At 49.6% G+C, this 26,462-nt stretch overlaps 8 protein-coding genes across 8 annotated transcripts; 1 reads left to right on the plus strand and 7 right to left on the minus strand.

The window, feature by feature from the left end:
- Positions 1-139: 139 nt before the first annotated feature.
- On the minus strand, positions 140-2,260 carry F5B22DRAFT_632437 (dual specificity phosphatase catalytic domain-containing protein; the record flags this gene model as incomplete). The annotated part of the gene is made up of 3 exons (XM_047976695.1): positions 140-554; positions 610-780; positions 843-2,260. 3 exons carry the CDS (start codon positions 2,258-2,260, stop codon positions 140-142), a joined length of 2,004 nt encoding a protein of 667 aa, XP_047836257.1.
- A 1,751-nt stretch (positions 2,261-4,011) lies between these two features.
- On the minus strand, positions 4,012-5,443 carry F5B22DRAFT_582612 (uncharacterized protein). The gene is made up of 2 exons (XM_047973319.1): positions 4,738-5,443; positions 4,012-4,647 (listed from the first exon to the last, which is right to left on the minus strand). Exons 1-2 carry the CDS (start codon positions 5,195-5,197, stop codon positions 4,436-4,438), a joined length of 672 nt encoding a protein of 223 aa, XP_047836258.1. The 5' UTR covers positions 5,198-5,443; the 3' UTR covers positions 4,012-4,435.
- On the minus strand, positions 5,433-6,731 carry F5B22DRAFT_582613 (ribosomal protein L34e-domain-containing protein). The gene is made up of 5 exons (XM_047973320.1): positions 6,597-6,731; positions 6,488-6,539; positions 6,262-6,320; positions 6,096-6,193; positions 5,433-5,980 (listed from the first exon to the last, which is right to left on the minus strand). The coding sequence occupies exons 1-5, from the start codon at positions 6,648-6,650 to the stop codon at positions 5,890-5,892; spliced, it is 354 nt and encodes a 117-aa protein (XP_047836259.1). The 5' UTR covers positions 6,651-6,731; the 3' UTR covers positions 5,433-5,889.
- A 206-nt stretch (positions 6,732-6,937) lies between these two features.
- F5B22DRAFT_8241 (pre-mRNA processing splicing factor 8) lies at positions 6,938-14,787 on the plus strand. The gene has a single exon (XM_047980597.1). The coding sequence runs from the start codon at positions 7,174-7,176 to the stop codon at positions 14,290-14,292; it is 7,119 nt and encodes a 2,372-aa protein (XP_047836260.1). The 5' UTR covers positions 6,938-7,173; the 3' UTR covers positions 14,293-14,787.
- A 729-nt stretch (positions 14,788-15,516) lies between these two features.
- F5B22DRAFT_653020 (uncharacterized protein) lies at positions 15,517-15,936 on the minus strand (the record flags this gene model as incomplete). The annotated part of the gene is made up of 1 exon (XM_047979677.1): positions 15,517-15,936. One exon carries the CDS (start codon positions 15,934-15,936, stop codon positions 15,517-15,519), a length of 420 nt encoding a protein of 139 aa, XP_047836261.1.
- Positions 15,937-16,689: 753 nt separating this feature from the next.
- Positions 16,690-19,425, minus strand: F5B22DRAFT_582618 (GMC oxidoreductase). Its single transcript, XM_047973321.1, has 4 exons — positions 18,612-19,425; positions 17,952-18,546; positions 17,263-17,885; positions 16,690-17,169 (listed from the first exon to the last, which is right to left on the minus strand). Exons 1-4 carry the CDS (start codon positions 18,934-18,936, stop codon positions 16,955-16,957), a joined length of 1,758 nt encoding a protein of 585 aa, XP_047836262.1. The 5' UTR covers positions 18,937-19,425; the 3' UTR covers positions 16,690-16,954.
- Positions 19,426-19,936: 511 nt separating this feature from the next.
- On the minus strand, positions 19,937-20,390 carry F5B22DRAFT_632441 (guanine specific ribonuclease N1; the record flags this gene model as incomplete). Its single annotated transcript, XM_047976696.1, has 2 exons — positions 19,937-20,314; positions 20,376-20,390. The coding sequence occupies 2 exons, from the start codon at positions 20,388-20,390 to the stop codon at positions 19,937-19,939; spliced, it is 393 nt and encodes a 130-aa protein (XP_047836263.1).
- A 1,552-nt stretch (positions 20,391-21,942) lies between these two features.
- F5B22DRAFT_632442 (major facilitator superfamily transporter peptide) lies at positions 21,943-24,851 on the minus strand (the record flags this gene model as incomplete). The annotated part of the gene is made up of 3 exons (XM_047976697.1): positions 21,943-23,522; positions 23,586-23,795; positions 24,839-24,851. 3 exons carry the CDS (start codon positions 24,849-24,851, stop codon positions 21,943-21,945), a joined length of 1,803 nt encoding a protein of 600 aa, XP_047836264.1.
- Between the last annotated feature and the right edge of the window lie 1,611 nt (positions 24,852-26,462).

Genomic DNA, 26,462 nt, shown 5'->3' on the forward strand with positions numbered 1-26,462 from the left:
ACATTTTCCTCCAGAAATGGCAGAACAAAAGAAATGGAAATGAGTCGCTACGTGCATACATATTAAGCAGCAATTTTCACACTAGCAAGTAAATTTAGGATGTCCGCTGAGTATGGGGTTGTCAAAGGCGGGATGAAACTCAGCCGCGCTCCTCCTTGAAGTCCGAATATCGAACGAAAAGGCGGTCCAGGAAGTGGGAGTGTCGGATCCCGTTTGGTCGGGCCTCGGCAAAAGTCTCGATGGCCTTCTGGACGCCGTAGCCGCACCTCTCGATTAGATAGCACACGACGAAGTATCCAGTGCGGTTGAACCCGTAATGGCAGTGGACACCGACGACGTAGTCTTCGCTCCAGTTCGGTTCGGAGGAGGACCTCTGTTTCTGATCCTCACGGACCTTATCGACGAGGTTGATGAAGCCTGCTACTTCGGCGTCTGTGGGGGGTATCTTAGACACTGTTGGGAACTTGTGATACTTGATGCTATCGCCGAAGCTTTTAGGGTCGTATACAGGATCAGCATGACTGATGTCAATGATATCCTTGATTTCATTTCCCCTGAACCAATTAGTTTAGATTCGATGGGTAGGACAAGTAAGTGCACGGAGCTTACCACTTAGCCGCAAATACCTTCGGGCAATGCTCCTCATCAACTTCTCGGAGGGTCTTGAGGGCTCTGAAAATACCACCGATAGGCTCTGAGACAGGTTGTACACTTTTCCATTTTGCCAAGTTCTTAACATCCCATTTCCCCTCCCGGGAAAGATACTGTAGTTGCCAGCCACTTCCAAGTGAAAATGTTAGTCAGGCGACATATGCGTAGCCCCGTGGGAAGTAGAAACTTACAGGGAGAAGCGGGTAGTAATATGATCGTTCATAAAGTCGCTTACAAGTCCAGCTAGAATCCTTACCGTTGCTGGCATATACAGTAACGCGTGTCCAGCAGGAAGAAAAGCTGTTTTGACTACTTTCTTGGGATGGATCGGCTGCGGGGGGATATCACTCAAAGAGCCGGGATCCAGATGATCTCTCGGGGTTGTGGGATCTTCCATAGGATCCTCACCACTTGTCAAGAGAGCCTTGCTACGCTCGAAATCTTCTTGACTGATCTCTTCTATAGATTGCGGCATGTGATCCCGAGGCGCCGTGCTTGGGTTCACGGGAGCAGCTGCATCGCCAATTGCACTTGCATCAGAGATGGAGGCCTGGTTAGTAATGGTAGCATGACGCTTATCCTCAAACGACTCGAGACTCGCCGCGGCGACTTTCAGCATCTCTTCAATCTTCCCAACCTCTTGCGGCGGGGTAACAGTGTCATTTTCGCCACCAACTAGGAAGACCGGTACTTCAAGATCAGCCCAGCTAGTCCTACCAAAGAGCCCCCCAGTAGGCTTCCCATCGATGTACACAGGCAGCAAACCCCAGGCCATTCGACGAAAGACGGGGGTTCGGCTTTGGCTGTTAAACCTGTTCTGAAGTTGGCGAGATTCAAGATCGCCCTGAGGCCCAACAAACCGCTTGACGCTAGCGCTTTCAGGTCCTCCCCGCCTGTCCCAGGCTCTCCAAAGGTTGAAGATAAATTCAGGTATCCAAAGGAGTCTCCGAAAGGCGCGCACTGCCGGTTCTGGGGTTGGACCAGACAAAGGGCAAATGGCAATAATACCCATGACATTCAAGGGTGGGTGTAAACGGTGTGTGGATTTCATGTTTCCGATATCAGCAGCAATCGCAGTTCCCATGCTGTGAGCGATGAGCACGACCCCTTGTCCATCTTCAACGTAGTCCTTTATGATAGTCTCGGTGAGACTAGTCAAATTTTCAGTACTGTAAGCATCCCACGACGTCTGTTCGTATTTAGACCGGCCGCAGCCGGGAAGGTCAATTGCCAGACATGATGCAGAATTAGAAAGGCTAGTCAAAAGTGGATGGAATTGCGCGACCGAGCCCCCAAGGCCGTGGATGAAGACTAGGAGCGGTAGCGGGGCCGGGTCCTTTGGAAGCTCATCTGCTTTTGGGTGGCGCCGGTAAAAGACGCGGATGCCCGAGAAAGTGATGCCGGAACCATTGTCTTTGTAGGTCTTAATCTCAGAATGGCTCCGGAGGAGAGGAGGGTCCGTGGTCTCGGGATCCCACGGTTCGGGCACGGTGGCTCGAATCTTAGCCATCCGATACAAAATCAAGGCGCTGCCTAGGGCGAATGCTGCGAGCCCTAGGCTGCCAGACCTGGGCCCAACAAGGTATGTGACTGTGAGAGACCGCGACATGGTAAATATCTAATTTCATTCGGACAGTGGTAAAAGAGGACACAATATAATAATTACACATTGGTGGAATTATGGACTTGGTGAAGTCAAGAAGTTCATCCTCGTGGGATAAGTGTAGGAATGAGACGAGGAGCAGGCATTGTGGTCATGGTTGCCGAATCCAGTGAGCCAGCCAGTGAGACAATCGACGTGAACTTACTTTCAGACCGAGAAATGGGGTTGTCCTTGCCAATTTCGTGGCGAGGGAATCGTTCAAGGAAAGACAGGCGTTTATAAAATTGAAATGAGGGTCTAGTTGAGGAATTGCTTATGGACCTATTTATGCGAACAGTTAGATATATGTTTTGCCAGGGCGTGGGACACGGCAAGTTTAAAATCAATGACTAACCTAAGGCTGTTGTTGAATTACCTAAAGCGGCACACCTGTGTCCGTCCGATTACTGGAATGAAGTGCCAAAGTGAAATAGGCCTTGTCGCATCCGAGGCGTATCAGGTATGCCGAAGACCTAGCGGGTAGGTAAGGAGAGGTTATTGGGCTCGCAAACAGGACTAGAAGAAGACAATTATGATGACGATGAAAATACGTGAAGGTAAGTCAGGGAGATAGAAGAGCTGACCAGAGCGGGTCCGCTGAATTCACCTAAGCTATCTGCTTAAGGTAATACCAATGCCAGAGGCTGATTTGATGGCTTTGTGCCCAATATTCTTTCGTTTCTGTGCCTAACTGATTTATCAGAAATAAGCGGAGCGACCGAACGACTACCAGCGTGAATAATTAGGGATAGGTAGAGAAAGCGGCCAGATAGACGATTCGCAAACCAAAAAGCAAGTAGGTATCTTGGGGCTTGTGTGTTTGATCTCACGTCGTGGCGGCTTGCATTTGTTAGGTAAGAGTTAGCTATCTAGGTACTCAAGACGGCGAAGCTAGCAGCATTTCACAAGCCGCAATTCGCAATGCCCATTCGCACAAGGCCATGATTCCCATAGGCCATGTACTATGCGTACATCTCCCGAGGCACCCATCCATCTCGCCCAGGATTGCGCCCAGGCTCCGGCGCGGTGTCATAGGCACAGCTGGGCACAGCAGGTGCAAGGATGGGCCCCGACCTTGCTGGACCATGCTGGCTGCCTCCGCTAATGGGTTTCACAGCCGCCTCAACGTGCCGTTATCTCGGGTACGCCATTGGACCTCCAGAAGACCTCGTCATCTCGGCCAATCGCCTGCGAGTGATTCACCACCACGTCTGAACTCTGCCACTGCGTAATCGAGCCACAACCGCTATTATTTTTCACTGGATGCTGCGCTGGATATGTGAAATGCAGAAGGATTCTTGTTCGTGTCAGCGCTGTCTGCGAAGTCAGGTATTCCACCACGTGGGAGCCGGCTACAATAGATCCGTCTAGGCTCAAATGAAATATCTCTGCGCACCTGCTGTATACAGTATACGAGGCTCATGATATGATGACTGTGGGAAAAGGGAGACACGGTCGTTATAGATCCGGTAGTAAATATTGTACACGGCTGTGTTTCTCCCTGAAACAAGACATGGCCATATATTTCACAGGCACCTACTACTACAATGCTTGTTCTCTGGTATGATTACCGTACCAAATTTCGGTGCGTCGGTGAACTGTCAAGTGACGCTTGGCGGAGTTCTCAAAATTGAATAACCTGTAAACAACCCCAATGCAACCTACCACGTCCACGATCCGGATACGCCGGCTAGTTTGCTCATGATCATAGTCTATGTGGCCAGCTCAGCAGGAAGGTAAACAAGCATCACGGCCCGCATCAAGGATGATGTGTTGAAACTTTACGGCTCACGACAAGACACGTTGAAGTCGATGATTGATACAAATTTTTACACATCTTCTAATCTATGTGACAGGAGGTTGAGCTGAACCGCAGCATCCAGGTAATACACGCCTACAGTAGAATACAGTTGCTGCCGGCTTGTTACGCCGAAGTTGTGTTGCCGATGTGGCGGGTATCCGATATTGACATGAAACTGGTAAGTCGGGAGGTTCCAATCACGAAGCATTGTGCGACATCATGACCCGAGACCAAGTTCGATGAAAGGAGCAGTATTCTGGTGAGACTTTAGACGCAGTGCGCTCGCCTCACCGTACCTCATCCTGTGAAATTGTTGGGCGAGAGTATCAAGAGTCCATCCATCACCAATTCGCTCCGATACCCTCTTTCCAACCTATTGGTATAAGTGCAGCGGCGACGTCATGTACGCCCCTCTCCGTCGCAAGAAGGTTGAATTGCGCCGCCGCGTTCCGGGTATCGAGGATTTCCACTTTCATACCTAAGCTACTAATATGTCGGCGCAGTTCGGGGCTGATCGGTCGGATTTCAGGGCCTAGCCCTAATACCAAAATATCTGTATTAGTATCAAACATTAGTATATAATATCAAGTGCCGCTTTCAAGGTTGCGAAGCTTGAGCAATAAAAAGCAGAAAGAGTACTCACCTGGACGTGGCCACAGCAGGGAGAACATGCCGAGAGTCTCGTTCGGTATCTCCCATTGACCCTTCGCATTCAGTAGTCGAGGCTCACCGCGCGGTAACCACGGCTTCCACTCGAATGCTTCACCACCGACGAGGATGACGCCAGAGCCATCGGTGATCATTGCGCCGCTATTCAACTGGAAGCCCTCTGACATGCATATATCGACTACGGTGGAGGGCACCGGCGTGTTGCCCAAAACATCCATTGCGGCGAAATCGGTAGGAGGTGGCCCATCGTTTTTTCTACGGCGAGATGTAGCATGGAATGCTGCGATTGGATTTGAGAATGGCTTCGTGATGGCTCTGCCCGGGCGTGCGACACAGTCTATCGTGGTCGTAAATGGTAGCCAGCAGCTGGACCTTCCCACGGTCGCAATAGCTCTAGACCCGATGGGCCGGGAAATACGCATTAAAGATGCCATAGCGACAATTATGCCGGGGTTATTTCTCAGTCGTGTTTGGTCATGGCTTTGACTTTCATGTAACTACCGTATTTTGTAAACATGAACCTGCGCTTGGTGGACGACAAAGCTCAGATGAATGCGCAGATGTAATTTGTGGACTGGACGTCATCACCTAAAGCTCTATTACAGCCACCCCATTCGCCAAGCCATAAGGTTTAATCGATACTTAGCTACCAACAAAATTTCTACGAAACCCTTTTCAATTGGGGTGGCCATACTAAGGTTTGTACATCGATTATTTCACAATAGAAATACATTTCAAGAGTCACATTGGGAATACTACAAATTGATAGATGTTTTAATCTGCAATGGGTGGTATCCATTCCGTATGAGCCCCTTGGTGCAGCGTGAACCTCAACGGAAGTCTCCTCACGCTACTATGGACGCAAGCGCATCGATGGTTCCAGGCGCTTCTCATCTTTTATATTTCCACGAGTGTGAGTCGTATCACAAATGAATGTGACCAATACTTGCGCGCCGTAGAAGGTCGTCTTAAATGTCGTTTATACCATTCCGATCATCTACTCGACGAGAAGCCCTTAAAACAGAAGCAGCCTTTTGTTGTAGCCGTTTAAACAATGCAGCCATATTCCTCGTGAACACCAAACCAATGACGACCTAACCGTTCCATCCTAGAATCGATCACCAGTTTATTTCTTCTTGGCACCCTGCTCCTGCTCCTTCAGCACCTTCTTGACGATCTTCTGCTCCTCAATGAGGAAGGCTCGGACGACACGGTCCCTAGCAAATAAGCGTTAGTAGTGTAACAATCATAACAGTCCAGAATGAATGAAAACTGATACGAATTTCATACGAAGGGGCCGGGTATATGGTATGTGATGCAGTGAATACGTACTTGACACAGTTGGCACAGCGCGAGCCACCGTAGGCTCTTGAGACGGTCTTCTTAGGCTTGGAGATCGTGGCGTACTGGCGAGGTCGCAGAGAGGGGATCTGATTTTTTGTGTGAGCGGCTATAAACGACCATGTCGCCAATGAAGCAGCAAGACAATGTAACTTACACCAGGTAGCTTCACTCCACAGTCACCGCACTTGACGCTGCCAGCCTTCTTGGCGATGTCTAAAACAAAGCATAATGTAAGCGACAGTTTTATGTGTAACCGATTGTAAACGGCGCAACTCCAGGCAAATTGACAAGACAATCTCTCAATTTCTTCTCGTTCTCATTGAAGACTGCTTCTTCAGGCCGAACCTGCGACGAAGCAGCAGAGGGGGCGGTGAACTTACGCAGAGTACGCAACTCTCCGCCGGGGGTTCGCACGATACGGGTTTTGTTGCTCTATTAAGCCAGTCTTAGTAACAGTTGCTTCTCTCGTCGCAGTCGTTGAAAGCTTACTCGGGAGTTGTACGGGTTCCTCCGTCGGTACGTAACTCTGTTGTCTCCAGCCATTGTGACGGTTGTGGTCGTGGTGTCGTCGTGTTCGTGTGGTCGTGATCGTTGGGATGGTTGGTAATTTTCGCGAACTTTTTGGTGTGATTGAAGAAGCTGTGGGGGTGGGCCCTTGCAGGCGTGCTGTGTGCCGAGTCGAGCCACAAAGTGCAGCCCAGCCACATATGCACGTGACTAGTACTCTTCAACAGTGGCGCAGAGCTCAGCTTCAAGACTAGTCTTTATTAGGGATAGCTGATTAGCGGAAAAATTCCCACTCTATGATCGCGAGAGGCGACATGGAGACCGCATCACTCACATTGCTCTTACATCGAAACACGCCGCGCAGCACTCATCAAAAAGGGAGGTTGCGCATATCATAACGCGTCATTTAGTTCCCTCCTTCTAAACATCCGACCTAGTTCATTGTTATCACGTTGACTGCGATAGCCATCCACGTCATCCCCGCGGTACATCGCGGCGCGAAAGCGACCTCATTACCCGTCGCCTAGCTGTCCATCTCGACTGAGTCTGCGAGTTGACGATGTCTTTTCAACCACCTCCTCCCCCTCCTGGCTGGGGACCTCCGCCGCCGCCGCCACCTCCTCCAGGGCCTCCTTCCGATTATCTCCCTCCCCCCCCTGGAATTCCGGCCCCTCCACCTCCCGGTTACCGCCCGACTACCGACCCTCATCTCGCTAAGTTTGAGCAGAAGAAGAAAGAATGGCTGCGCACACAACGGAATCGCTTTGGCGAGAAGCGCAAAGGGGGCTTCGTTGAAACGCAGAAAGCCGATATGCCCCCGGAGCATTTGCGCAAGATTGTGCGGGATATTGGCGACGTTTCACAGAAAAAGTACACGAGTGACAAGCGAAGCTATCTTGGTGCCTTGAAGTTCATGCCTCATGCCGTAATGAAACTTTTAGAGAATATGCCGATGCCTTGGGAGTCTACGAGGGAGGTGAAGGTTCTTTACCACGTGAATGGTTGCCTCACCTTAGTTAACGAGATACCTCGCGTTATTCCACCAGTGTTTCACGCCCAGTGGGCTACAATGTGGTTAACTATGCGCAAAGAGAAGAGTGATCGAAGGTTATTCAAGAGGATGAGGTTCCCACCTTTTGATGATGAGGAACCGCCGTTGTCGTGGTCAGAGAATCTCGAGGATGTGGAGCCTCTCCAGCCAATCCAACTAGAGCTCGATGAAGACGAGGATGCCGCTGTATACGAGTGGTTTTACGATCACCGGCCTCTACTGGATACTGAACATGTCAACGGCCCCAGTTATAAAACGTGGAATCTTTCATTGCAACAGATGGCTACCTTGCATCGACTCAGTCGTCCCTTGCTGAGTGACAAGATAGACCAGAACTATTTTTATCTCTTCGATCTTAAAAGCTTACTCTCTGCTAAAGCCTTAAACGTCGCATTACCTGGAGGTCCCCGATTTGAGCCGCTCTACAAGGACATTGATCCGAATGACGAGGACTTCGGAGAATTCAATGCCATCGATAGAATTATCTTCCGCCTACCAATCAAGACCGAGGCCCGAGTTGCCTACCCCTATCTTTATAATAATCGACCACGAAGCGTTCACTCACACTGGTACTCACATCCACCCAACGTATACCTGAAATCCCAGGATCATAGCATGCCAGCCTATTATTTTGATTCCCAGATCAATCCTATTTCTTCCCGATCTGTTGCGCCAAAGAATATTACCATAAGCCACGAGGATGAGATTTTTGGCGAAGGAAGCAATGAGGAACCCGATGAAGAAGCTTTCACGTTGCCCGCAGCCGTCGAGCCATTCTTGGCCGATGAGGAGCTATACACTGACGACACGGCAGCAGCCATTGGGCTCTGGTGGGCGCCCTTCCCTTTCGATCGCCGTTCAGGTCGCATGGTGCGAGCTCAAGACATTCCTCTTGTTAAGCACTGGTACTTAGAGCATTGTCCACCAAAACAACCTGTTAAAGTTCGCGTCTCATATCAGAAACTACTAAAAACTTTCGTGCTTAATGAACTACATAAGCAAAAGCCCAAGGCGCTCAATAGACAGGATCTACTAAGGAGCTTGAAGCAGACCAAATTCTTCCAGCAGACCACTATTGATTGGGTTGAGGCCGGTTTGCAGGTCTGTCGGCAAGGATTCAACATGTTGAACCTCCTCATTCATCGAAAGAATCTTACATATCTTCACCTCGACTACAACTTCAACCTAAAGCCTGTGAAGACGTTGACTACTAAAGAACGAAAGAAGTCACGTTTCGGCAACGCGTTCCATCTGATGCGCGAAATCCTTCGTCTAACAAAGCTTATCGTTGATGCACAGGTTCAATACCGGCTTGGAAATATTGACGCTTTCCAGCTTGCCGATGGTATTCTATACGCGTTCAATCACGTTGGTCAGCTAACCGGGATGTACCGGTATAAGTATAAACTCATGCATCAGATTCGTACCTGTAAGGATCTGAAGCATTTGATTTACTACCGATTCAACAGCGGGCCTGTTGGTAAGGGACCTGGTTGTGGCTTCTGGGCACCAGCCTGGAGGGTTTGGCTCTTCTTCATGCGAGGCATAATACCTCTGCTCGAACGATGGCTGGGCAACCTACTTTCTCGTCAATTCGAAGGACGTCACAGCAAAGGTGTGGCTAAGACGGTTACTAAACAACGAGTCGAATCGCATTTCGACCTCGAGCTTCGCGCTTCCGTTATGGCTGATCTCATGGATATGATGCCTGAAGGCATCAAGCAGAACAAAGTCAACACCGTTCTCCAGCATTTGTCGGAAGCGTGGCGATGCTGGAAAAGTAATATTCCTTGGAAGGTTCCTGGACTTCCCGCCCCTATTGAAAACATAATTCTGCGGTATGTGAAGTCAAAGGCAGACTGGTGGATCTCGGTGGCGCATTACAATCGTGAACGCATCAGGAGAGGTGCTACGGTTGATAAAACCGTTGCTAAGAAGAATGTTGGCCGGTTAACTCGACTTTGGCTGAAAGCTGAACAAGAACGACAGCATAATTACATGAAGGACGGTCCATACGTCTCTTCAGAAGAGGCCGTTGCGATCTATACCACTACTGTGCATTGGCTTGAATCTCGGAAATTTACGCCCATTCCCTTCCCGAGTGTGTCGTACAAGCACGACACGAAGATACTGATTCTTGCCCTCGAAAGACTTCGCGAAGCATACTCCGTAAAGGGTCGCCTCAACCAGAGTCAACGAGAAGAACTTGCTCTGATCGAGCAAGCATATGACAGTCCGGGTACAACATTGGAGCGGATAAAACGTTTCCTCCTAACGCAACGTGCGTTCAAAGAAGTTCAGATAGACATGAACGACAACTACAGCTCGATTAATCCGGTGTATGACATTGAACCAATCGAAAAGATCAGTGACGCATATCTCGATCAGTATCTCTGGTACCAGGCAGATCAACGACATCTCTTCCCTGCGTGGATCAAGCCTTCAGATTCTGAAGTGCCTCCACTTTTAGTATACAAGTGGGCACAGGGCATTAATAACCTAGATAAAGTCTGGGAAACAGCTGATGGAGAGTGCAATGTCATGATTGAGACGGAGCTTTCTAAGGTTTACGAAAAGATTGATTTGACACTCTTAAACCGTCTCCTACGACTAATCATGGATCACAATTTAGCTGATTACATCAGCTCCAAGAACAACGTCCAATTGACATATAAAGACATGAATCACGTCAATAGCTATGGTATGATTCGTGGTCTGCAGTTCTCGGGCTTTGTGTTCCAGTACTACGGTCTTGTTCTTGATCTCTTACTCCTGGGATTGAATCGTGCCAGCGAGATTGCGGGGCCTCCAGGAAGCCCGAACGACTTCCTTCAATTCCGTGACCGTGAGACGGAGACCAAACACCCCATTCGCCTATACACCCGGTACATCGATAAGATCTGGGTGTTCTTGAGATTTAATGCTGAAGAATCTCGTGATCTCATTCAGCGATTCCTCACAGAGCAACCTGACCCGAATTTTGAGAATGTTATTGGCTACAGGAGCAAAAAGTGTTGGCCAAGAGATTCTCGTATGCGACTCATGCGCCACGACGTCAATCTTGGGCGTGCTGTCTTTTGGGACCTCAAGAATCGTCTCCCACGATCTGTTACGACGATTGAGTGGGATGACACATTTGCGAGCGTCTATAGTCGCGATAACCCGAACCTTCTATACTCAATGTGCGGCTTCGAAGTCCGTATCTTGCCCAAGATCAGAAACCAAAACGACGAATTCCCTACCAAGGATAGCGTTTGGTCTCTGGTAGACAACACAACCAAAGAAAGAACTGCCCATGCGTTCTTGCAGGTGACAGAAGAGGACATACAGAAGTTTAACAACCGTATTCGACAGATTCTTATGTCGTCGGGATCTACCACGTTCACTAAGATTGCCAATAAGTGGAACACTGCACTAATTGCTTTATTCACCTATTATCGTGAGGCTGCAGTCTCAACTGTCAATCTCCTCGATACAATCGTGAAGTGCGAGACTAAGATCCAAACTCGTGTTAAGATCGGCTTAAACTCAAAGATGCCGTCGCGTTTCCCTCCTGCTGTCTTCTACACACCGAAGGAACTAGGAGGTCTCGGTATGATTTCAGGTTCTCATATTTTGATTCCTGCAAGTGACAAGCGATGGTCACAGCAGACAGACCTTGGAGTCACTCATTATCGCGCTGGTATGACACATGACGAAGAAACTCTAATACCAAACATCTTCCGCTACATTATACCGTGGGAGGCTGAGTTTATTGATTCTCAAAGAGTGTGGACAGAATATTCACAGAAGCGATTGGAGGCGAACCAGCAGAACAGGCGCCTTACTCTGGAAGATCTGGAGGACAGTTGGGATCGTGGATTGCCTCGAATTAATACCCTATTCCAGAAGGACCGGAGCACTCTTAGCTTCGACAAGGGATTCCGTACCAGAAGTGAATTCAAGATTTATCAACTAATGAAGAGTAACCCTTTCTGGTGGACTAGTCAGCGTCACGATGGAAAGCTGTGGAATCTCAATGCCTACCGAACTGATGTAATTCAAGCCCTGGGTGGTGTCGAGACAATCCTGGAGCACACATTGTTCAAAGCAACGGGCTTCCCCAGTTGGGAGGGTCTTTTCTGGGAACGTGCTTCAGGTTTCGAAGAGTCGATGAAATTCAAAAAGTTGACCAATGCCCAAAGATCGGGTTTGAACCAAATTCCCAATCGTCGATTCACGTTATGGTGGTCTCCGACCATCAACCGTGCCAACGTTTACGTCGGTTTCCAAGTCCAGCTTGATCTCACCGGTATCTTCCTTCACGGTAAGATTCCGACGCTGAAGATCTCGTTGATCCAAATCTTCCGTGCCCACTTGTGGCAGAAGATTCACGAATCTGTAGTTATGGATTTCTGCCAGGTCTTTGACCAAGAGCTCGAGGCCCTCGGTATCGAAACGGTGCAAAAAGAGACTATCCATCCTCGAAAATCGTATAAAATGAACAGTTCTTGTGCCGATATTCTCCTGTTTGCCAACAGTAAATGGAATGTCACTCGACCATCGCTTCTTTATGATACCAAAGATGTCATCGAGCCGACAGCAACGAACAAGTTCTGGCTGGATATCCAGCTTCGATATGGTGATTACGATTCTCACGACATTGAACGGTATACTCGTGCAAAATATCTCGACTACACCAACGACAACATGAGTATCTACCCTTCTGCTACAGGTTTAATGATTGGTATTGACCTGGCATATAACTTGTATTCCGCATACGGTCAATATTTCCCTGGTTTGAAGATCCTGGTACAGCAGGCGATGGCCAAGGTCATGAAAGCAAACCCCGCTCTTTACGTTCTACGCGAACGTATCAGAAAAGGTCTCCAGCTTTATGCGTCAGAGAGTAACCAGGAGTTTTTGAACTCCCAAAACTACTCAGAACTTTTCAGCAACCAGACGAAGCTATTCATCGATGATACCAACGTGTACCGAGTGACCATCCACAAGACCTTCGAGGGTAACTTGACCACAAAGCCTATCAACGGCGCCATTTTCATCTTCAATCCCCGTACTGGACAACTTTTCTTGAAGATCATTCACACTAGCGTTTGGGCTGGCCAGAAGCGTCTCGGTCAACTAGCCAAGTGGAAGACCGCCGAAGAAGTTGCGGCTCTCATCCGTTCTCTACCCATTGAGGAACAGCCAAAGGAGCTCATCGTCACTAGAAAGGGTCTTCTAGACCCTCTGGAAGTCCATCTTCTAGACTTCCCCAACATCTCCATTCGAGCGTCTGAGCTACAGTTGCCCTTCCAGGCCGCAATGAAAGTTGAGAAGCTCGGTGATATGATTCTCCGTGCCACCGAACCCCAGATGGTTCTCTTCAACTTGTATGATGAATGGTTGAAGAACGTGTCTTCTTACACCGCTTTCTCACGTCTGGTCTTGATTCTACGTGCTCTTCACGTCAATCCTGACAAGACAAAACTTATCCTGCGACCTGACAAAACTGTCATAACACAAATGCATCATATCTGGCCAACCCTAGAGAACGAAGACTGGATTAAGGTGGAAACACAGTTACGAGATCTGATCTTGCACGACTATGGCAAGAAGAATAATGTCAATGTCTCGAGTTTAACCAGCAGCGAAGTAAGAGATATCATTCTGGGTATGGAGATTTCTGCGCCGTCGATGCAACGGCAACAAGCGGCAGAGATAGAAAAACAACAGCAGGAGCAACAGCAGCTTACAGCCGTCACAACTAAAACCCAGAATGTCCATGGCGAAGAAATTATTGTAACCACCACATCACAATTCGAACAGCAAACATTCGCTTCTAAGACAGAATGGAGGACGCGGGCAATCGCCACATCCAACCTGCGTACCCGATCCAACAATATCTACGTCTCATCTGTGGATAATGACTTGGATGATATCACCTACGTCATGCCGAATAACATCTTGAAGAAATTCATTACCATTGCCGATCTTCGTGTCCAGGTGACAGGGTATCTATATGGTGTCTCTGCTCCAGACAATGATCAGGTCAAGGAGATTCGTTGTATCGTTCTGGTGCCTCAAATAGGAGGCCTACGCAGTGTCCAACTTCCTCAACAATTGCCACAGCATGAGTATCTTGGGGACCTAGAACCATTAGGTGTTATTCACACGATGGCTGGCAACGAATTACCGTATATGTCGGCGGCGGATGTGACAGAGCACGCTCGACTGCTTGATGCCCATCCAAAATGGTCCAAGGAGAACAGTATCACAGTTGACGTCGCCTTCACACCCGGCTCCGTGTCCCTTTCTGCTTGGGCATTGACCCCAACCGGCTACAAGTGGGGTGCCGAGAACAAGGACATTGGCAGCGACCAACCACAGGGGTTCACCACATCCATGGGTATCAAGCGCAAGTTATTGCTGAGCCCACGGTACAAGGGTTACTTCTTAGTTCCTGAAAGCGGCAAGTGGAACTACAGCTTCATGGGTAGTAGTTTCGCCGGTCTAGAGAAGAAGCCAGTCCACGTCAAGCTGGATGCGCCACTACCCTTCTACAGTGATCAGCACCGTCCTCTTCATTTCCAGAATTTTGCGGAGCTTGAGGATATTGGTGTGGACCGAAACGACAACTTCGCATAAGCGCTGAGAGTTGGTAAAAGAGAAAATTTCGTGTGTTGCGACGTTGTGAGGGCAAATGCTCGTGAAATTTTTGCATTTTAGGCGACAGTGAGGCGTTCGAGGCATGGTTTTTGTGGCATTCACGCGAGGTGATGAAGGAGAAGCTCTGAAAATTCTCCTTGTATCGAGTACAACGAAGGAATTTGTGTACATTTTCCCAAACACCGCAGTGCTAAATTGTAAGGTGGCTAAGGAGGAAGAAAGCGGTGTGCAAGAATATGATAATACTACCATATAATTTAGCAATTTAAGACGGTATGTCTCATGTTAGTCTAGTTTTTTTTTTTTTTTCGAGAAGATGCTGTAATCCTACAGTGACTCATGTCTATAATCCATCTGCACATATCTTGAGGTCTTTGATATTAGCTTGGTACTTCCCCTATTTTCTACTGACGCTACTATACCCTAGGTAGATGATTAAAGGCTTGCTGTACAACGCTTATACAACCACGAAATGATGGTTATGCATGGGTTGTAAGACTGCACTAATCAGAGTCGTGTATCAAATAAATCAGCATATACGCTAGACGAAAAGAATACTTTCTTTCTTCGTTTTATCTATTCATCTTTTCTTCCCATCTACCTTCCCACACCACGAGAAGAAGATCTCGGTCCCGCTAAGGGGGTTCGTTACACAGAGTAGCATGAGAGTCCGGTCTATCAACCAATTATTTCCCTAACCCGGAAACAAAACAAAATACTTTTTTCCCCTTTATCCGTCCCATGTCCCACTGGTCGATGTATCTCTAGCTCTGGGTATGCATCACGACCCAAGTCGCTTTTTCTGCTGCGTTCTTCTTCTTCTCCGGTCTATTATACATTAAGACGACCCGTTCATTCCCCCGTGGGTGGAATGCTCGTCAGACGAATGCTATTACGGTGTAGAGATGGAGAATATTAATTTTCAACACATTGTCGTGACAGACCAGGCGCTCCCGTGTATTATGTATTACTATTTCGAACGTTGACCCCGTTTTCCGCTCCTCCTTATCCAGGTTCTACTGTAGATAATCCAAGGCTGGTACTCGGGCTTGTCGACTGGCCAGGTCGCTGGGTGTCCGGGCAGGCGGAGTTGTAGGTCGGGGAGAATATCTGCGCCGGCGGTTGGTTGTTGGGGTTTTTCGTCCTGTCTACTCCTGCTCCGCTTCCGTCAACCATTGTGTTTCCAGAGGGGCTCAGGGGATCTTACTCTTTGGAATCTGATGTGGACTTGGCCTGGTTCTCATCCTTGTTTGCGGGCTCGTTGGGTTCCTTTGGGGCAGCGCTGGTAGAGTAGGTGCGCTTCTGGACCTGCGAGAGCGGCGTCGGCCCAGTTCGCATTGCACTGGCTGGGAGTGCTGTTGGTACAGGCTTGCCAGAGACAGGGTCTTCTTGAGCTTGTGCTGTTGAGGTGGTCCCTATCTTCCCTATCACGATGGTCTGGGGAGTAGGGCTGCTCTCGGCGTTGGTTACGGCTTCAGCGGAGATGGGTCGTTTTGGGAGGAGCGATGGAGGCTGTGCGTAGAGAGATGGATCTGGCTGCTCAAAGGGCATCCATGAGATGTGCCGAACGGTGGGTTTTAGATAGCGCGTGAGACGAGCGCCGGCGCGAGAAGAGACCCTCATCGTAGTCTGTGTCGCGGCGCAGCCTTTGAATGGATACTTGGTGTTATGGAAATAGAAGGCGAGCGAGGTGATGTAGCATTGGTAGAGTGGTTGAGTAGAAGACGCGGTGTGTCTTGCTTGGTCCGTGGGTAATTTAGATGAAAGCAGTGATTGTTTGCTCAGTCGGAGGAATGCGTGGAAGCTACATATGCCGACAGAAATCGGAGGAAGAAGGAAGGAGGTAGGTAGGGGAAGTATGAGAAAGGCCAGATTACCTACTGGCAAAGTTTCAACTATGAGTTCTGAGTTTGGTAGAAATGCCACGAATATGGTAGAAGTGAAAAGGGAATGAATACCTTAATCTTCGACAGGTACGTTTCACACCTAGGGATTTTGCACCTCCTCCACAATAGTTACCTAACCTACTTACCTCCTAGTTGTAATTCAGCCATACACTCATCAATGTCTAGTTAGCCATTGATTATATGGTGATGATGCCGTGGTTATAACGCTGGTAGTAGAATAACACTTCTTACTTTGTATGATGAGCTAATATTGAAGATTCCGGAATAGGTGTAGAGTTTGTGTACTTGCAATGCAAGATCCTTGTCAAGGCAAATTTAGTTATTTGCATATACCTATGCTGACCTTATCTTGGAATTCCCATACAGACAAGGTTTGGAAGCATGCATAGCACTTAAAAGTTGTGTGAGAAAGAAAGCAAGAGGTGTTCATTTAGACAATGGGTGTATCACACGGGGTTGAGAACGTTAATGGAGGCTAATAATAGATAGCCTAGCTATTCAGTTCCTCTATGAACTCAATGTGATATATTTTGATACATTACAAGGGGGTCATCACTGCAACAAGTTGTGGGCAAGAGATTCATCTGTGAAGTGAGTACCTCTCTGCTTTACTTGTGCCTGCAGCAACATCCAAACCAAAAGCCTTTACCAATGAGTCACCATCCCATTAAACATATGTCGAGGATAATATACACCACATCCACAGTCCGTAGCTCCAATGGGCCTTATTAAGTCTAATTTTGGGCGGTCTCCATGATCAGTTCGGCAGCCCTCTCCGCCACAGCATACAACGTAGCAGTGAGATGACCACTAAACTGCAAGGGCAACACCGACGCATCCACAACCCTAACATTTTCCGTGCCGTAGACCTTCAGCTTAGAGTCCACTACGCCACCAAGCTCGCGGGACATCATGGAAGCTGTTCCGATGGGGTGGTGGTTAGGTGACACTAGGGAAATACAAGAATTAGCCTTTCCAACTCGAGAACACAGCAGTAACATACGGGATGAAGAGCGATGATAGATCTAAGGAGAGAACTCACAGGTATCCGAAATAAAACTTGTCCACTGCTCACGTGTCGCATTCAGCGGCAAGACACCCTCATCCTCAGGTATCACACTTGCACCCCGGAACTCACCTATGGGCTTCGTGTGCCAGAACTCCTGCGCAATACGGCCGAGACCAATCTGTACATCGAGGTCAAAGTCTACGGAGAAGTACCTAGGGTCGATGGCCGGAGCGTTGATGGCTTCAGCGGATGTCAAGTGGACGCTGCCCCAAGAGAAGGGAAGGAGAAGCCACCAGGCAGATACGACAGCTCCCGAGTATATAGCCGTCAACGTCTCCCCGATAGTCACGTTCTGTTTGAATATAAGATCATGCTGGATGCGAAACAGCTTCTCGACTTTTGCTACGTCGACTCCGCCGTTGCTGGCAGATGCCACTTTTTCCGCCCAGGCTGGTATCTGAGCTGACGTGGTTGCCTCGATACTCGAGACCTCGTCGCCGAACATGTCCTTCGCCGTTGAGAAGGTTGCGTACGGAGCTGTTCCCGAGATGTTCTGTGAGAAAGTGTAGCCGATGGCCGTGTTAGGTTGTTCCTGAAGGTACTCTCCAACGCCTGGGAGGTCGATCTGCGTCTTGATTCCAAGGCTGCTGAGAAGACTAGTAGATAAAGTGTAATAGTTAGCACAGCCGTTAAATACGGCTACCATAGGCGAAATTCCTTACTTTGGGTTCCCAACACCAGAGCTCTCGAGAATAAGAGGCGATCGCAACGCACCAGCAGACAATATCACCTCTTTAGCAGCCGTCGCTTTACGAAGCGTCCCATCAGGCGCCACATACTCCACGCCCTCAGCAACAGAAGTCTCGCTAGCCTCCGCAGACCAAATGATCTTCTTCACCGTGCCCTTGATGAGCGTCAAATTCGGCCGGTCCTCAACAGCGTAGTAATACGCGCGCGCGGCGTCGAAGCGGATATTCTGGTCCCGGTCCAGCGTCTGCGGCCAAGCAGAGAACCCGTACACGCTCCCGGCATTTGGGTCCTCGTTAAGCGGATGTCCCAGCGCCGCCCATGTGTCCACGGCGAGCGCGTTGAAACTCCCGTTGATCAGGGAGAAGGGATATCCCGTGTGCACGTACCCCGCGTCGCCGTGCGCCGAGGGCTCATATGTGGCCCCTGCAGCCGTCTGCGCAGCGCTCGGCACGGTGAACTGCTCGGCTTTCTTGAAATACGGGTACAGCGCGTCCCAGTTCCATCCTTCGTTGCCTAGGGCTTCCCAGGCGTCGAATTGCGCCTTATCGCCGCGGATGTACGTCATGCCTTTACGGGAAAAATGTATGGTAAGTTAATTAATCGGTGTGCATGATGCTATATCTATCACATACCATTGATTGTGCTCGTTCCGCCGATGGCTTTGCCCGCGTGCCACGGAATAGTGCGGTTCCCCGCTGCCTGCTGCGGCGTTGTCGAATATTGCCAGTCTATCGATGTACCGAACGGTATCGTGAACAGGGCCGGATCCGTCACATTCACGTTGTTACGCACGTCCTCGCCTGGCTCGATCACGGCTACGCGGATATTAGGGTCCACTGATAGTCGGTTCGCGAGCACGAGGCCGCACGTGCCGGCGCCGGCGATGATGTAGTCGAATGTCTCGCTGCATGCTGCCTGGGCGCTTCCTATGGCCGCGAGGAATCTAAGGCTCTTCATCTTTTGTTGATTCTCCGCTGTGAAATGTCGCTCTTTGGTACCACAACCGCACTTCTCTCGGAACCCAACTATTTATGGGAAACACCCTCAGGTAGAAAACTGACCAGCCATTGTATTTTCAGAAGCTAGACTGTCGACGGACTCACGAGGCCACCCACCGCTCCTTCGCTCGTTAGGCCCTCGCAACTTCGATGAACGGGCCGATTGCACTCGGCGTAAGACGCGCTCCTTCGGGCACTGAGAAGGTAGGTAGGACAAACTGGGGTAAACTTGGGGAAAATATTGGAGAAGTCAACCTTCCCCTCAGCACTAGATGTGGGGAAATCTTAACCATCGATTTTATACTAGTATTTCGTATGCTATTAGCTCAATAAGGAAAAAGGCATGGGAAGGATTGTTCCCTGTTTCCCGGGCTTGGGATTCGGAACCCACTTCATCTTCCTTGATGAATCCACTTTGGGTACATGAAATAGGTACGGTCTGTATGGGTTGTTTATTCGTGTGGTGCCACTGGTAGAGATTAGGACGGTCTGTAGTCTGCCTACCGAGACGATGCCAAGCCTGTCTTGAGAGAAATAGGATCAGGCGACCAGTGATAAATCTTATTGTTACATTCCTGTAACGTGTGAAGAAATACTAAAAGGAGTCTTCCTCAAGTCGACCGCCAATATGGTCTAATTGGTTAAGAGCAGTATACCAGGAGATTATATCATAATGCCACCAACTGACGGGCTATGCACCATACAAATAGGGACGAAGTCACTAATAAAGAGGAAATCAAAGGTGTTAATTCAGTCGTTAATTTGGTATGCACTGATACCTGGGTATAAAGTCCGACTAAGACCATAAGCGATATATACAGATTGCCATGATATGCCGGTAAATGTAAGGGGTCGGAACTCCAAAGCCCCTGTGCTCTCCCGCCTCCTCTTCCCATCTAGATCTTATCTAGACCCTGTAATGGAAATATACCAACAACGAGGCATGTAACTCCACGAGCTTAAGTGCATCCGACGAAGTTGTTCCCACTCGCGCCGGTGTGGGTAATGGCGTCCTGGAACTCGCCGGCGTAGTTGAAGACAACGCGATCAGCGCCGGGCTGGCCGCCGGTGTAGGCGGAGCCGGAGCTCAGGATGGGGAACTCATACCACGGGCCCTCGTCGGGGAAGTCGAAGCCCTCGTAGTTGTTGTACTGGTGGGGGTAGTCGTTGCTGCCGACGGTGGTGTCATCTGAGTAGTATTCGTAACCCTGGGACACGGCAGCATCGAGGTCGCCCTGGGAGTAGCAGACGCTACCGCAGGTCTTGGCACACGACTGCTTCTTCTCGATCGCGGCGCCGGAGACGACGGACACGGCCGCGAGGACGATAGGGAGGATCTATACGCCACTGATTAGCATGCGAAGAATCAGACTCCTCACGATATGAGCCTCATCGTACCTTGGCGCCGAACATGGTGAACGAAGATAGCAGCGTGTGCACGGAAGAGGAGGGAATAGACGGGGCGGTTCGATTGGGCTTGGGGGATTCAAAAGTTGACGACAACTGCGAGTAGATCGTGGCTCTTATATAACTGCGCGATCCAACATATGCTACTCCCATCTATCTAACTCACATGTTCGCCAACCCCGCCGAGAACCCCGTGGAGTCGTGCAAGCTCATGCGTGGGTTTCACACCTGTCCAACCTTATCTCTGGACCGGTGCACATGGGCCATATCGGCGGACGGGAGACGGTGAAACATGCGCCATGAGGCTAAGGGTCTCCTAGAGACGCGACGCCATGAGAGCAAGAAGAGGCTAAAGGTGCTGATCACGACCTGAGACCTTCCTGATTAATAGATGGATTTGCTCAGCTCCGTTGGCCGGAGCGGTAACTACATACTTCCTTACACATTCATCATATTTTACATATCGCATTAACAATGCACGGAACGAACCTATGGTGTTCTAAAATGCGCTTCGCACAGCGGGATAACCCCTAAACTCAAGTTAAAAGGGGGCCTTTATTCCCGCAGAGACAGACAGATTGACATAATTCAAGGACGAGCAAGGTCTCAAGACGCGATCACGACGGGTTGATTCCGCGCTCTGATTGGCAGGACACCCGCAACTGACGAGTCTTGGAGATCATCATTGGCGCGCACGCCCACCTGCCTATATCAACGCGAGATCAGCCCTTTGGGATCGGGCTAAGGCCGGGGGATTACTTAAAGCAGGTCGGCTTAGTTTTGGAATTCGTGGCCTGACGATCGGCGTGTGCCCGACGGGAAGTGGATTGGTTGGTCGGCTGAGGACTTCATGGCGAGCGAGCAAACAAGTCGTCTACGAGCCTCTGAGGGCCGCCCTCGCTTGGAGATTACCAGTGTTTTGTTTGAAATATATACTACAGATCTGCCTACACTACCTTACCAATGGTTCGAAGCTTTTGCAGTGTACAAGTGTATGCGAATGAAGATTTCATTCTCCACTCCACTGAGCCAAGAGGTTCAGACGCTAACGCTTACGTTCAAATCCTCAATACACTCATGATTGTCAAGTAGCCTTCTAATACCTATTTGAATGCCGTTATTCGCGGTCGCTAGTGTAAATAGCTCGCCGCCGTCTGTATGAACCATTGTGCCTCGGCAGTGAGTTAGTTATGTCGGCAGAGAAATTTGAGTCAGCGGCATTAACATAGCCCTTAGTCTGTGCTAAGGGCTATCCCCCTATCTAGATAGCGTCTGTAGTTTCTCCACTGGTAGTGAGAAGCGGTCACGACGCTCCAGTGTTTCGGTACGGGGTCCTTAGGATTAGACGCGATGATGCTACTACATAGTCACCATTTGGAAGTTGTTTCAAGAATTTGGGTATCAAATGATGCTTGTATATGCTATTGGATAAGAGTTGCAACGCTAGGCTATGTTTTTAAATATTACAGTTATGCTATGACAAGGTACCGCAGGTCACCTCTTGATCAACAAGCAGATGCTGGACATGTTGGGCACCAAGTGCTTTTTCTAAAGCATCTTATTGCTTCTGAGAGATCATCATTTCCTCGTTGTCGGCAATAGGAGCCGGACGGTTGATGCTCTTGTTGAGCTCGTTTTCACCAACGACATTAGTGGTGCCGGTAGAATCGAGGTGGGCATCCTGGTTCTGACTAAGAACGTACTCCTCCTTGTCGATGTGGCGGAAGGTGAAGTAGAAAATGACGGTGAGGATACCACCAGCAATAGCTGAGCCACCAAAGTCCCAGATCAAGTGAGGATCGGTAATGACTGACGAAGCAGCAAGACCAATAGCATAGGCGATAGCAGTGTTGAACAAGTTGATAGCAGACACGAGACCTCTCATGTTGACAGGAGCACGTGAGTAGGCAATACCGTAAGCAGGAACGTTGATAAACAACTCGGAAATACCACCAATAGCGTATGGTATAGCCATCCACCAAATGGTAATGTTGGCGACCTTGGGTTCAATTTGGCAGTCGCGAGTAGCCATGTCACCACAAGGCGAAAGCTTGTAAGCGTAGTACTGGATAACAGTGTAACCAACACCGCCAATGGTAGATAGGGCAAGACCCGTCGTGATACGGGCAACAGGTCCGTAGTGAATATTTAGTTTCCGTAGCACGGGGTATAGACCATAGTTTAGGATGGGCGCGAAGACAATGATACTGAGAGAGTTGAAGTTTGAGATAACGTCGTTTGGCACACCGTCAGTCCTCAGAGCAGTGCTCAAGAAGCTGGCAGCTGAACCAATACCGTTATCGTTGAGGTACTGGATGGGGAAGAAGGAGAAGATACCGGTCGCCTGGAAGGTACGTCGGACATCATCGACAAAGGCATCATTCCATTGAGTCTGGATGTTCAAACCAGCCTTCGCAATTTCGCTAGGCTTGGCGAGATCCCAGAATCCACCACGACCAATTCTCTTGATACCTCCACGGCGAAAGACAACACCGAGAACACGGAATACATTGGCAAGATCACTTCCTCCGGGAGGGTGAAGGATCAGTCGTTTGTAAAGGAACCAGAGGAGGAATGGCAGAGGGATGTAAAGCAGAAGAGGAAGGAGGAAAGCCAACCACCATCCAACGTATTTTTCAGCGTATGAAGTAGCGACACCGAAAAAGCCACCGACGTTGATCAGAAGATAGAACCACAACATGACGCGCTCAGTTGTGGATTCCGGGTCTTGGATCACGCGCTCACCACTGGCAAGAGTGATGACTTTGGGGACGGTGTTGGTCACCTGATCAAGCAATAACGGCGAAACATTGGGCTTGAACATGGCCGCACCGACCGACAGGATATAAACGGACAGGAAGTATGGCACCTTGGCTGTACCATTCGCAAGAAGCTGCTTAGAACCCGCACCGACCATGAGAACGTGGGCGACACCGAACACTCCGACACCGTAACAAATAATCTTGAATCGACCGAATCGCGAATCGGCGAGATAACCGAAAAGTAGAGGGAGAGCGTACGCCAAGAAGTTGAAAGACTGAGTAACAGCGTTGGCTACTACAGTTCCCATGCCCAAGGCACCGGCGGTATCCTGGGTACCTCTTTTGGGGGCACCGAAACCATTGCCATCCTTAGGTACTATGTCTTGTGTTAGCCTTAGTCACCATCTACGGCGATCACCGCCGCGAGAGTATTCCTTACAAGGTCGGTTCACGAAGTTGGAGATCAACGGCTGTACACCGTAGAACGAGGCACGCTCGCAGAACTCGACAATACAAATAAGGTAGGCCACCACTGGTAGACTGCCAGGAACTCGGCGCAAGGTCAGGAGTTCTTCCGGAGTCGGCTTGCCCTCGTAATCAGCCTCCATCAAAACGGGATCAAGGTAAGCATTGTGCTTGTCCTTGTACTCTGGAGGGGGGTCGATCTTCTCGTCGCCCGCAGACACGCGGTCGACATCACTTGAGGATCCTGGAAATCATGGTTAGTTGCTTTTGAGTTCTTTGCAAGCAAGGGCAAGCTAAACCAGGCAGGCTTACCCATTGTCAAAGTCGTCTGAAGCAAGAGTGGTCTTGGCAGACAGACGTGGGAGCGCGTGGAAGGGAGAGAAAGGACGATGAGAGGAATCAGAAGCAAGTAGGTAACGGAGGGCACGCCACGGATTTTATGCAGAGCAATGGAATCGTGAAGAGGCAGGGCTCCCATAAACCCCGGATGCACTCCACAGCCAGCTAATGTATTACCAAGAAGCTAGCAAGCTTGATAGGGCAATGATACACTGCATTACAGACATTGTGTGCATATATATCCGACTAACGATATACACTTTACAGTCAACACCTAACTGGCGGGGCCAGGGAGAATCTGACTCCGTACATAGTACGGCATAGGGGGGACATGATGGGAAAGGCGGCCAGTAGCGTGCTTGCGACCGTTATCTCAATCATGGAACGATGCATGAAGGGACTGCAACAATCCCACGCGGCTAGGGGGGCCCGGGCTGTCTAGGCCGAAAGAAGAGCGTCGGAGGGCGCTCAGAGCAAGGCTCTCGACTCAGCTCGTTTTCTTTCCTCGCTCAGACTCGCTCAGTGGACATTGAGCCGGCCGAAGTGGCACCGGCTATATTTCCAAAAGCGGGAGGTGTTGTTACTTGGTCTGATTAATATCTCCGATCTAGAACTGGCTCCAACCAGTGGGCGAGATATGATATTGATCAGTATGCTAGTGCTTCTACAAATATTCCTCTGAGCTTCGACGGCGGAATCGACGCAGATCCTGGCTCGCCACCTACGCTACCACTGGTCAATCACAAGGCCATCGATTGACTAATCCTGTCTAGCGTGGTTCCAAATCATCATTACGAGAAATCTCGTTGGTCGAGACATGTTGCTTAAACTTTGATAACGATGGTGGCGCAACACCAGAACAAGCAGGCACAATATAAAGATATCGACCATGACGAGCCATGATAAGAAACCAGGTGGCGATTGTTCTACCTCTGCCAAGTCGGGTTGGCGCAGAAGGTCACATCCTGCACGAAGACAAGCTTCTGCCCAGGCGGATAGGGATAGCTAGCACTCCTCTACCGGCGTCGGAATTGTCTTGGACAGGTCTTGGAAGACGCATGCCATGCCTCATAGATATGCTGTAGGGCAGAGCCAGGGCTTCGATGGCAACACGATGCCACCGCAACAGCAGTCCTCTCACTCACGAGGTCAACGGAAACATGATGCGAACTGTGCCCACGACGACGGGCCCTAACAAGAGTCAGCTTCCGCTTTCGAACAGCCTAGTTCTGATAACAGAACCACTATTTTACGAACTACTTAAGAGTACGAGTAAGACTGACCTCTGGACTGCCCGAAGGGAAAGGATCTGGAAAGGAGGAGCCTCTGGAGCAAAAGCGACGGGCAGAGATTGGACAGCTCGAACTGTACAATGTAGGTACGATGTAGGTAGTGTACTTAGTGTACGGTACCTGCTAACGATGCTGACACAGTGTGCGGCGGTTCCACCTGGCCGAGCCGAAACAGCCCCATTGGATGGTTCTGGGGACGCTAGCAGGCGAAGAAGGTCCTTAGCAGGGGTTGTAAGTAGGCAGCTTGGCAGCCTGTAGGTATTAAAAGGTAGCGTACCCCTCCCCCAGTCGGCAGCCAAAATATAGTGTGTAGCTTGGTGCTGGTGTACTGTGCGCTAGGTAGTTGTAGCTCACGAGCAGGTACCTAAGTACTACTGTCTAGTCTATGGTTCACCAACATTGGTGCCCGCATCATACTGTTTTTTGCGTGACTTAAAAATAACGTGATATCTACGGCCATTTCGACGCATTCAGAAGGAGGCCGATGGTGGTGTTAGGTGCTACTGTAAGTACCTATACTGGTGCCCGGCAGGACTAGGCTTATTCCAGGGCGAATGGGATTCTACTGTGGTGTAACGCTTCTCTCGCTCACCTTGTCTTACCGACCGTTCGGATCCGTTCGAAGCGACACTCGAACCACGAGTAATGTCAGATCCTACTTGAGCCTCCCATCGCACTATTTCCCACACGAGCCCGAATAACGTGAGGGCGAGATCCATAGTCGATAGACGCGACGGAACGCGAGGCATACTAGTGACAGCGCACGACATCACTACCCACCATCGTGCCATTCAAGCTAAACGAAGAAGAACGCACAAAAAAAAAGAGGGAAAAAGAAATTACAATGCGGCGGCTCCGCTAGACCATACTTACATGGCATAACGCACGCTACAGCTGGCAATATCTGCATCTTTACTTCGTAGGCCTTGAAGGCGAGACGGAAAGAATTTCAAATCATGATATGCACCCAGGTGGTGCAGCCTAACAGTACTACAAAATGTGCGCTCTGCGTCTGTGGATGGCCATCATACGAGTCCTCTTGTCGTACATAGCAAGACTATTCTGTCACTCAGCTGGCGCTGTGCCTGATTTTTGCATGCAGCGGCACATTGTACCGCATCCCGAAGCAAGACACTATGTACTGTAGGTAATACGCTTTTTCACATGCAACATACCCCTCGAGATAATGCCGTGTTGTCCGCGCTGTGCAACCATGTCTG

This window comes from Xylaria bambusicola (assembly GCF_022495145.1).
Source record: "Xylaria bambusicola strain CBS 139988 unplaced genomic scaffold F5B22scaffold_1, whole genome shotgun sequence".
NCBI lineage: Eukaryota > Fungi > Ascomycota > Sordariomycetes > Xylariales > Xylariaceae > Xylaria > Xylaria bambusicola.

Bases quoted from the DNA above. Each gene is read 5' to 3' on its own strand.
- F5B22DRAFT_582612 (XM_047973319.1), bottom strand. From the start codon at position 5,197: ATGGCATCTTTAATGCGTATTTCCCGGCCCATCGGGTCTAGAGCTATT. The intron at 4,648-4,737 runs GTGAGTACTCTT...ATACTAATACAG, and splicing joins CCTGCTGTGGCCACGTCCAG to ATATTTTGGTATTAGGGCTA.
- F5B22DRAFT_582613 (XM_047973320.1), bottom strand. From the start codon at position 6,650: ATGGCTGGAGACAACAGAGTTACGTACCGACGGAGGAACCCGTACAAC. The intron at 6,540-6,596 runs GTAAGCTTTCAA...CTGGCTTAATAG, and splicing joins GGAACCCGTACAACTCCCGA to AGCAACAAAACCCGTATCGT. The intron at 6,321-6,487 runs GTAAGTTCACCG...GCTTTGTTTTAG, and splicing joins CGGAGAGTTGCGTACTCTGC to ACATCGCCAAGAAGGCTGGC.
- F5B22DRAFT_8241 (XM_047980597.1), top strand. From the start codon at position 7,174: ATGTCTTTTCAACCACCTCCTCCCCCTCCTGGCTGGGGACCTCCGCCG.
- F5B22DRAFT_582618 (XM_047973321.1), bottom strand. From the start codon at position 18,936: ATGAAGAGCCTTAGATTCCTCGCGGCCATAGGAAGCGCCCAGGCAGCA. The intron at 17,886-17,951 runs GTAAGGAATTTC...TTTATCTACTAG, and splicing joins TCTGGTGTTGGGAACCCAAA to TCTTCTCAGCAGCCTTGGAA. The intron at 17,170-17,262 runs GTGAGTTCTCTC...GTATTTCCCTAG, and splicing joins AAGTTTTATTTCGGATACCT to TGTCACCTAACCACCACCCC.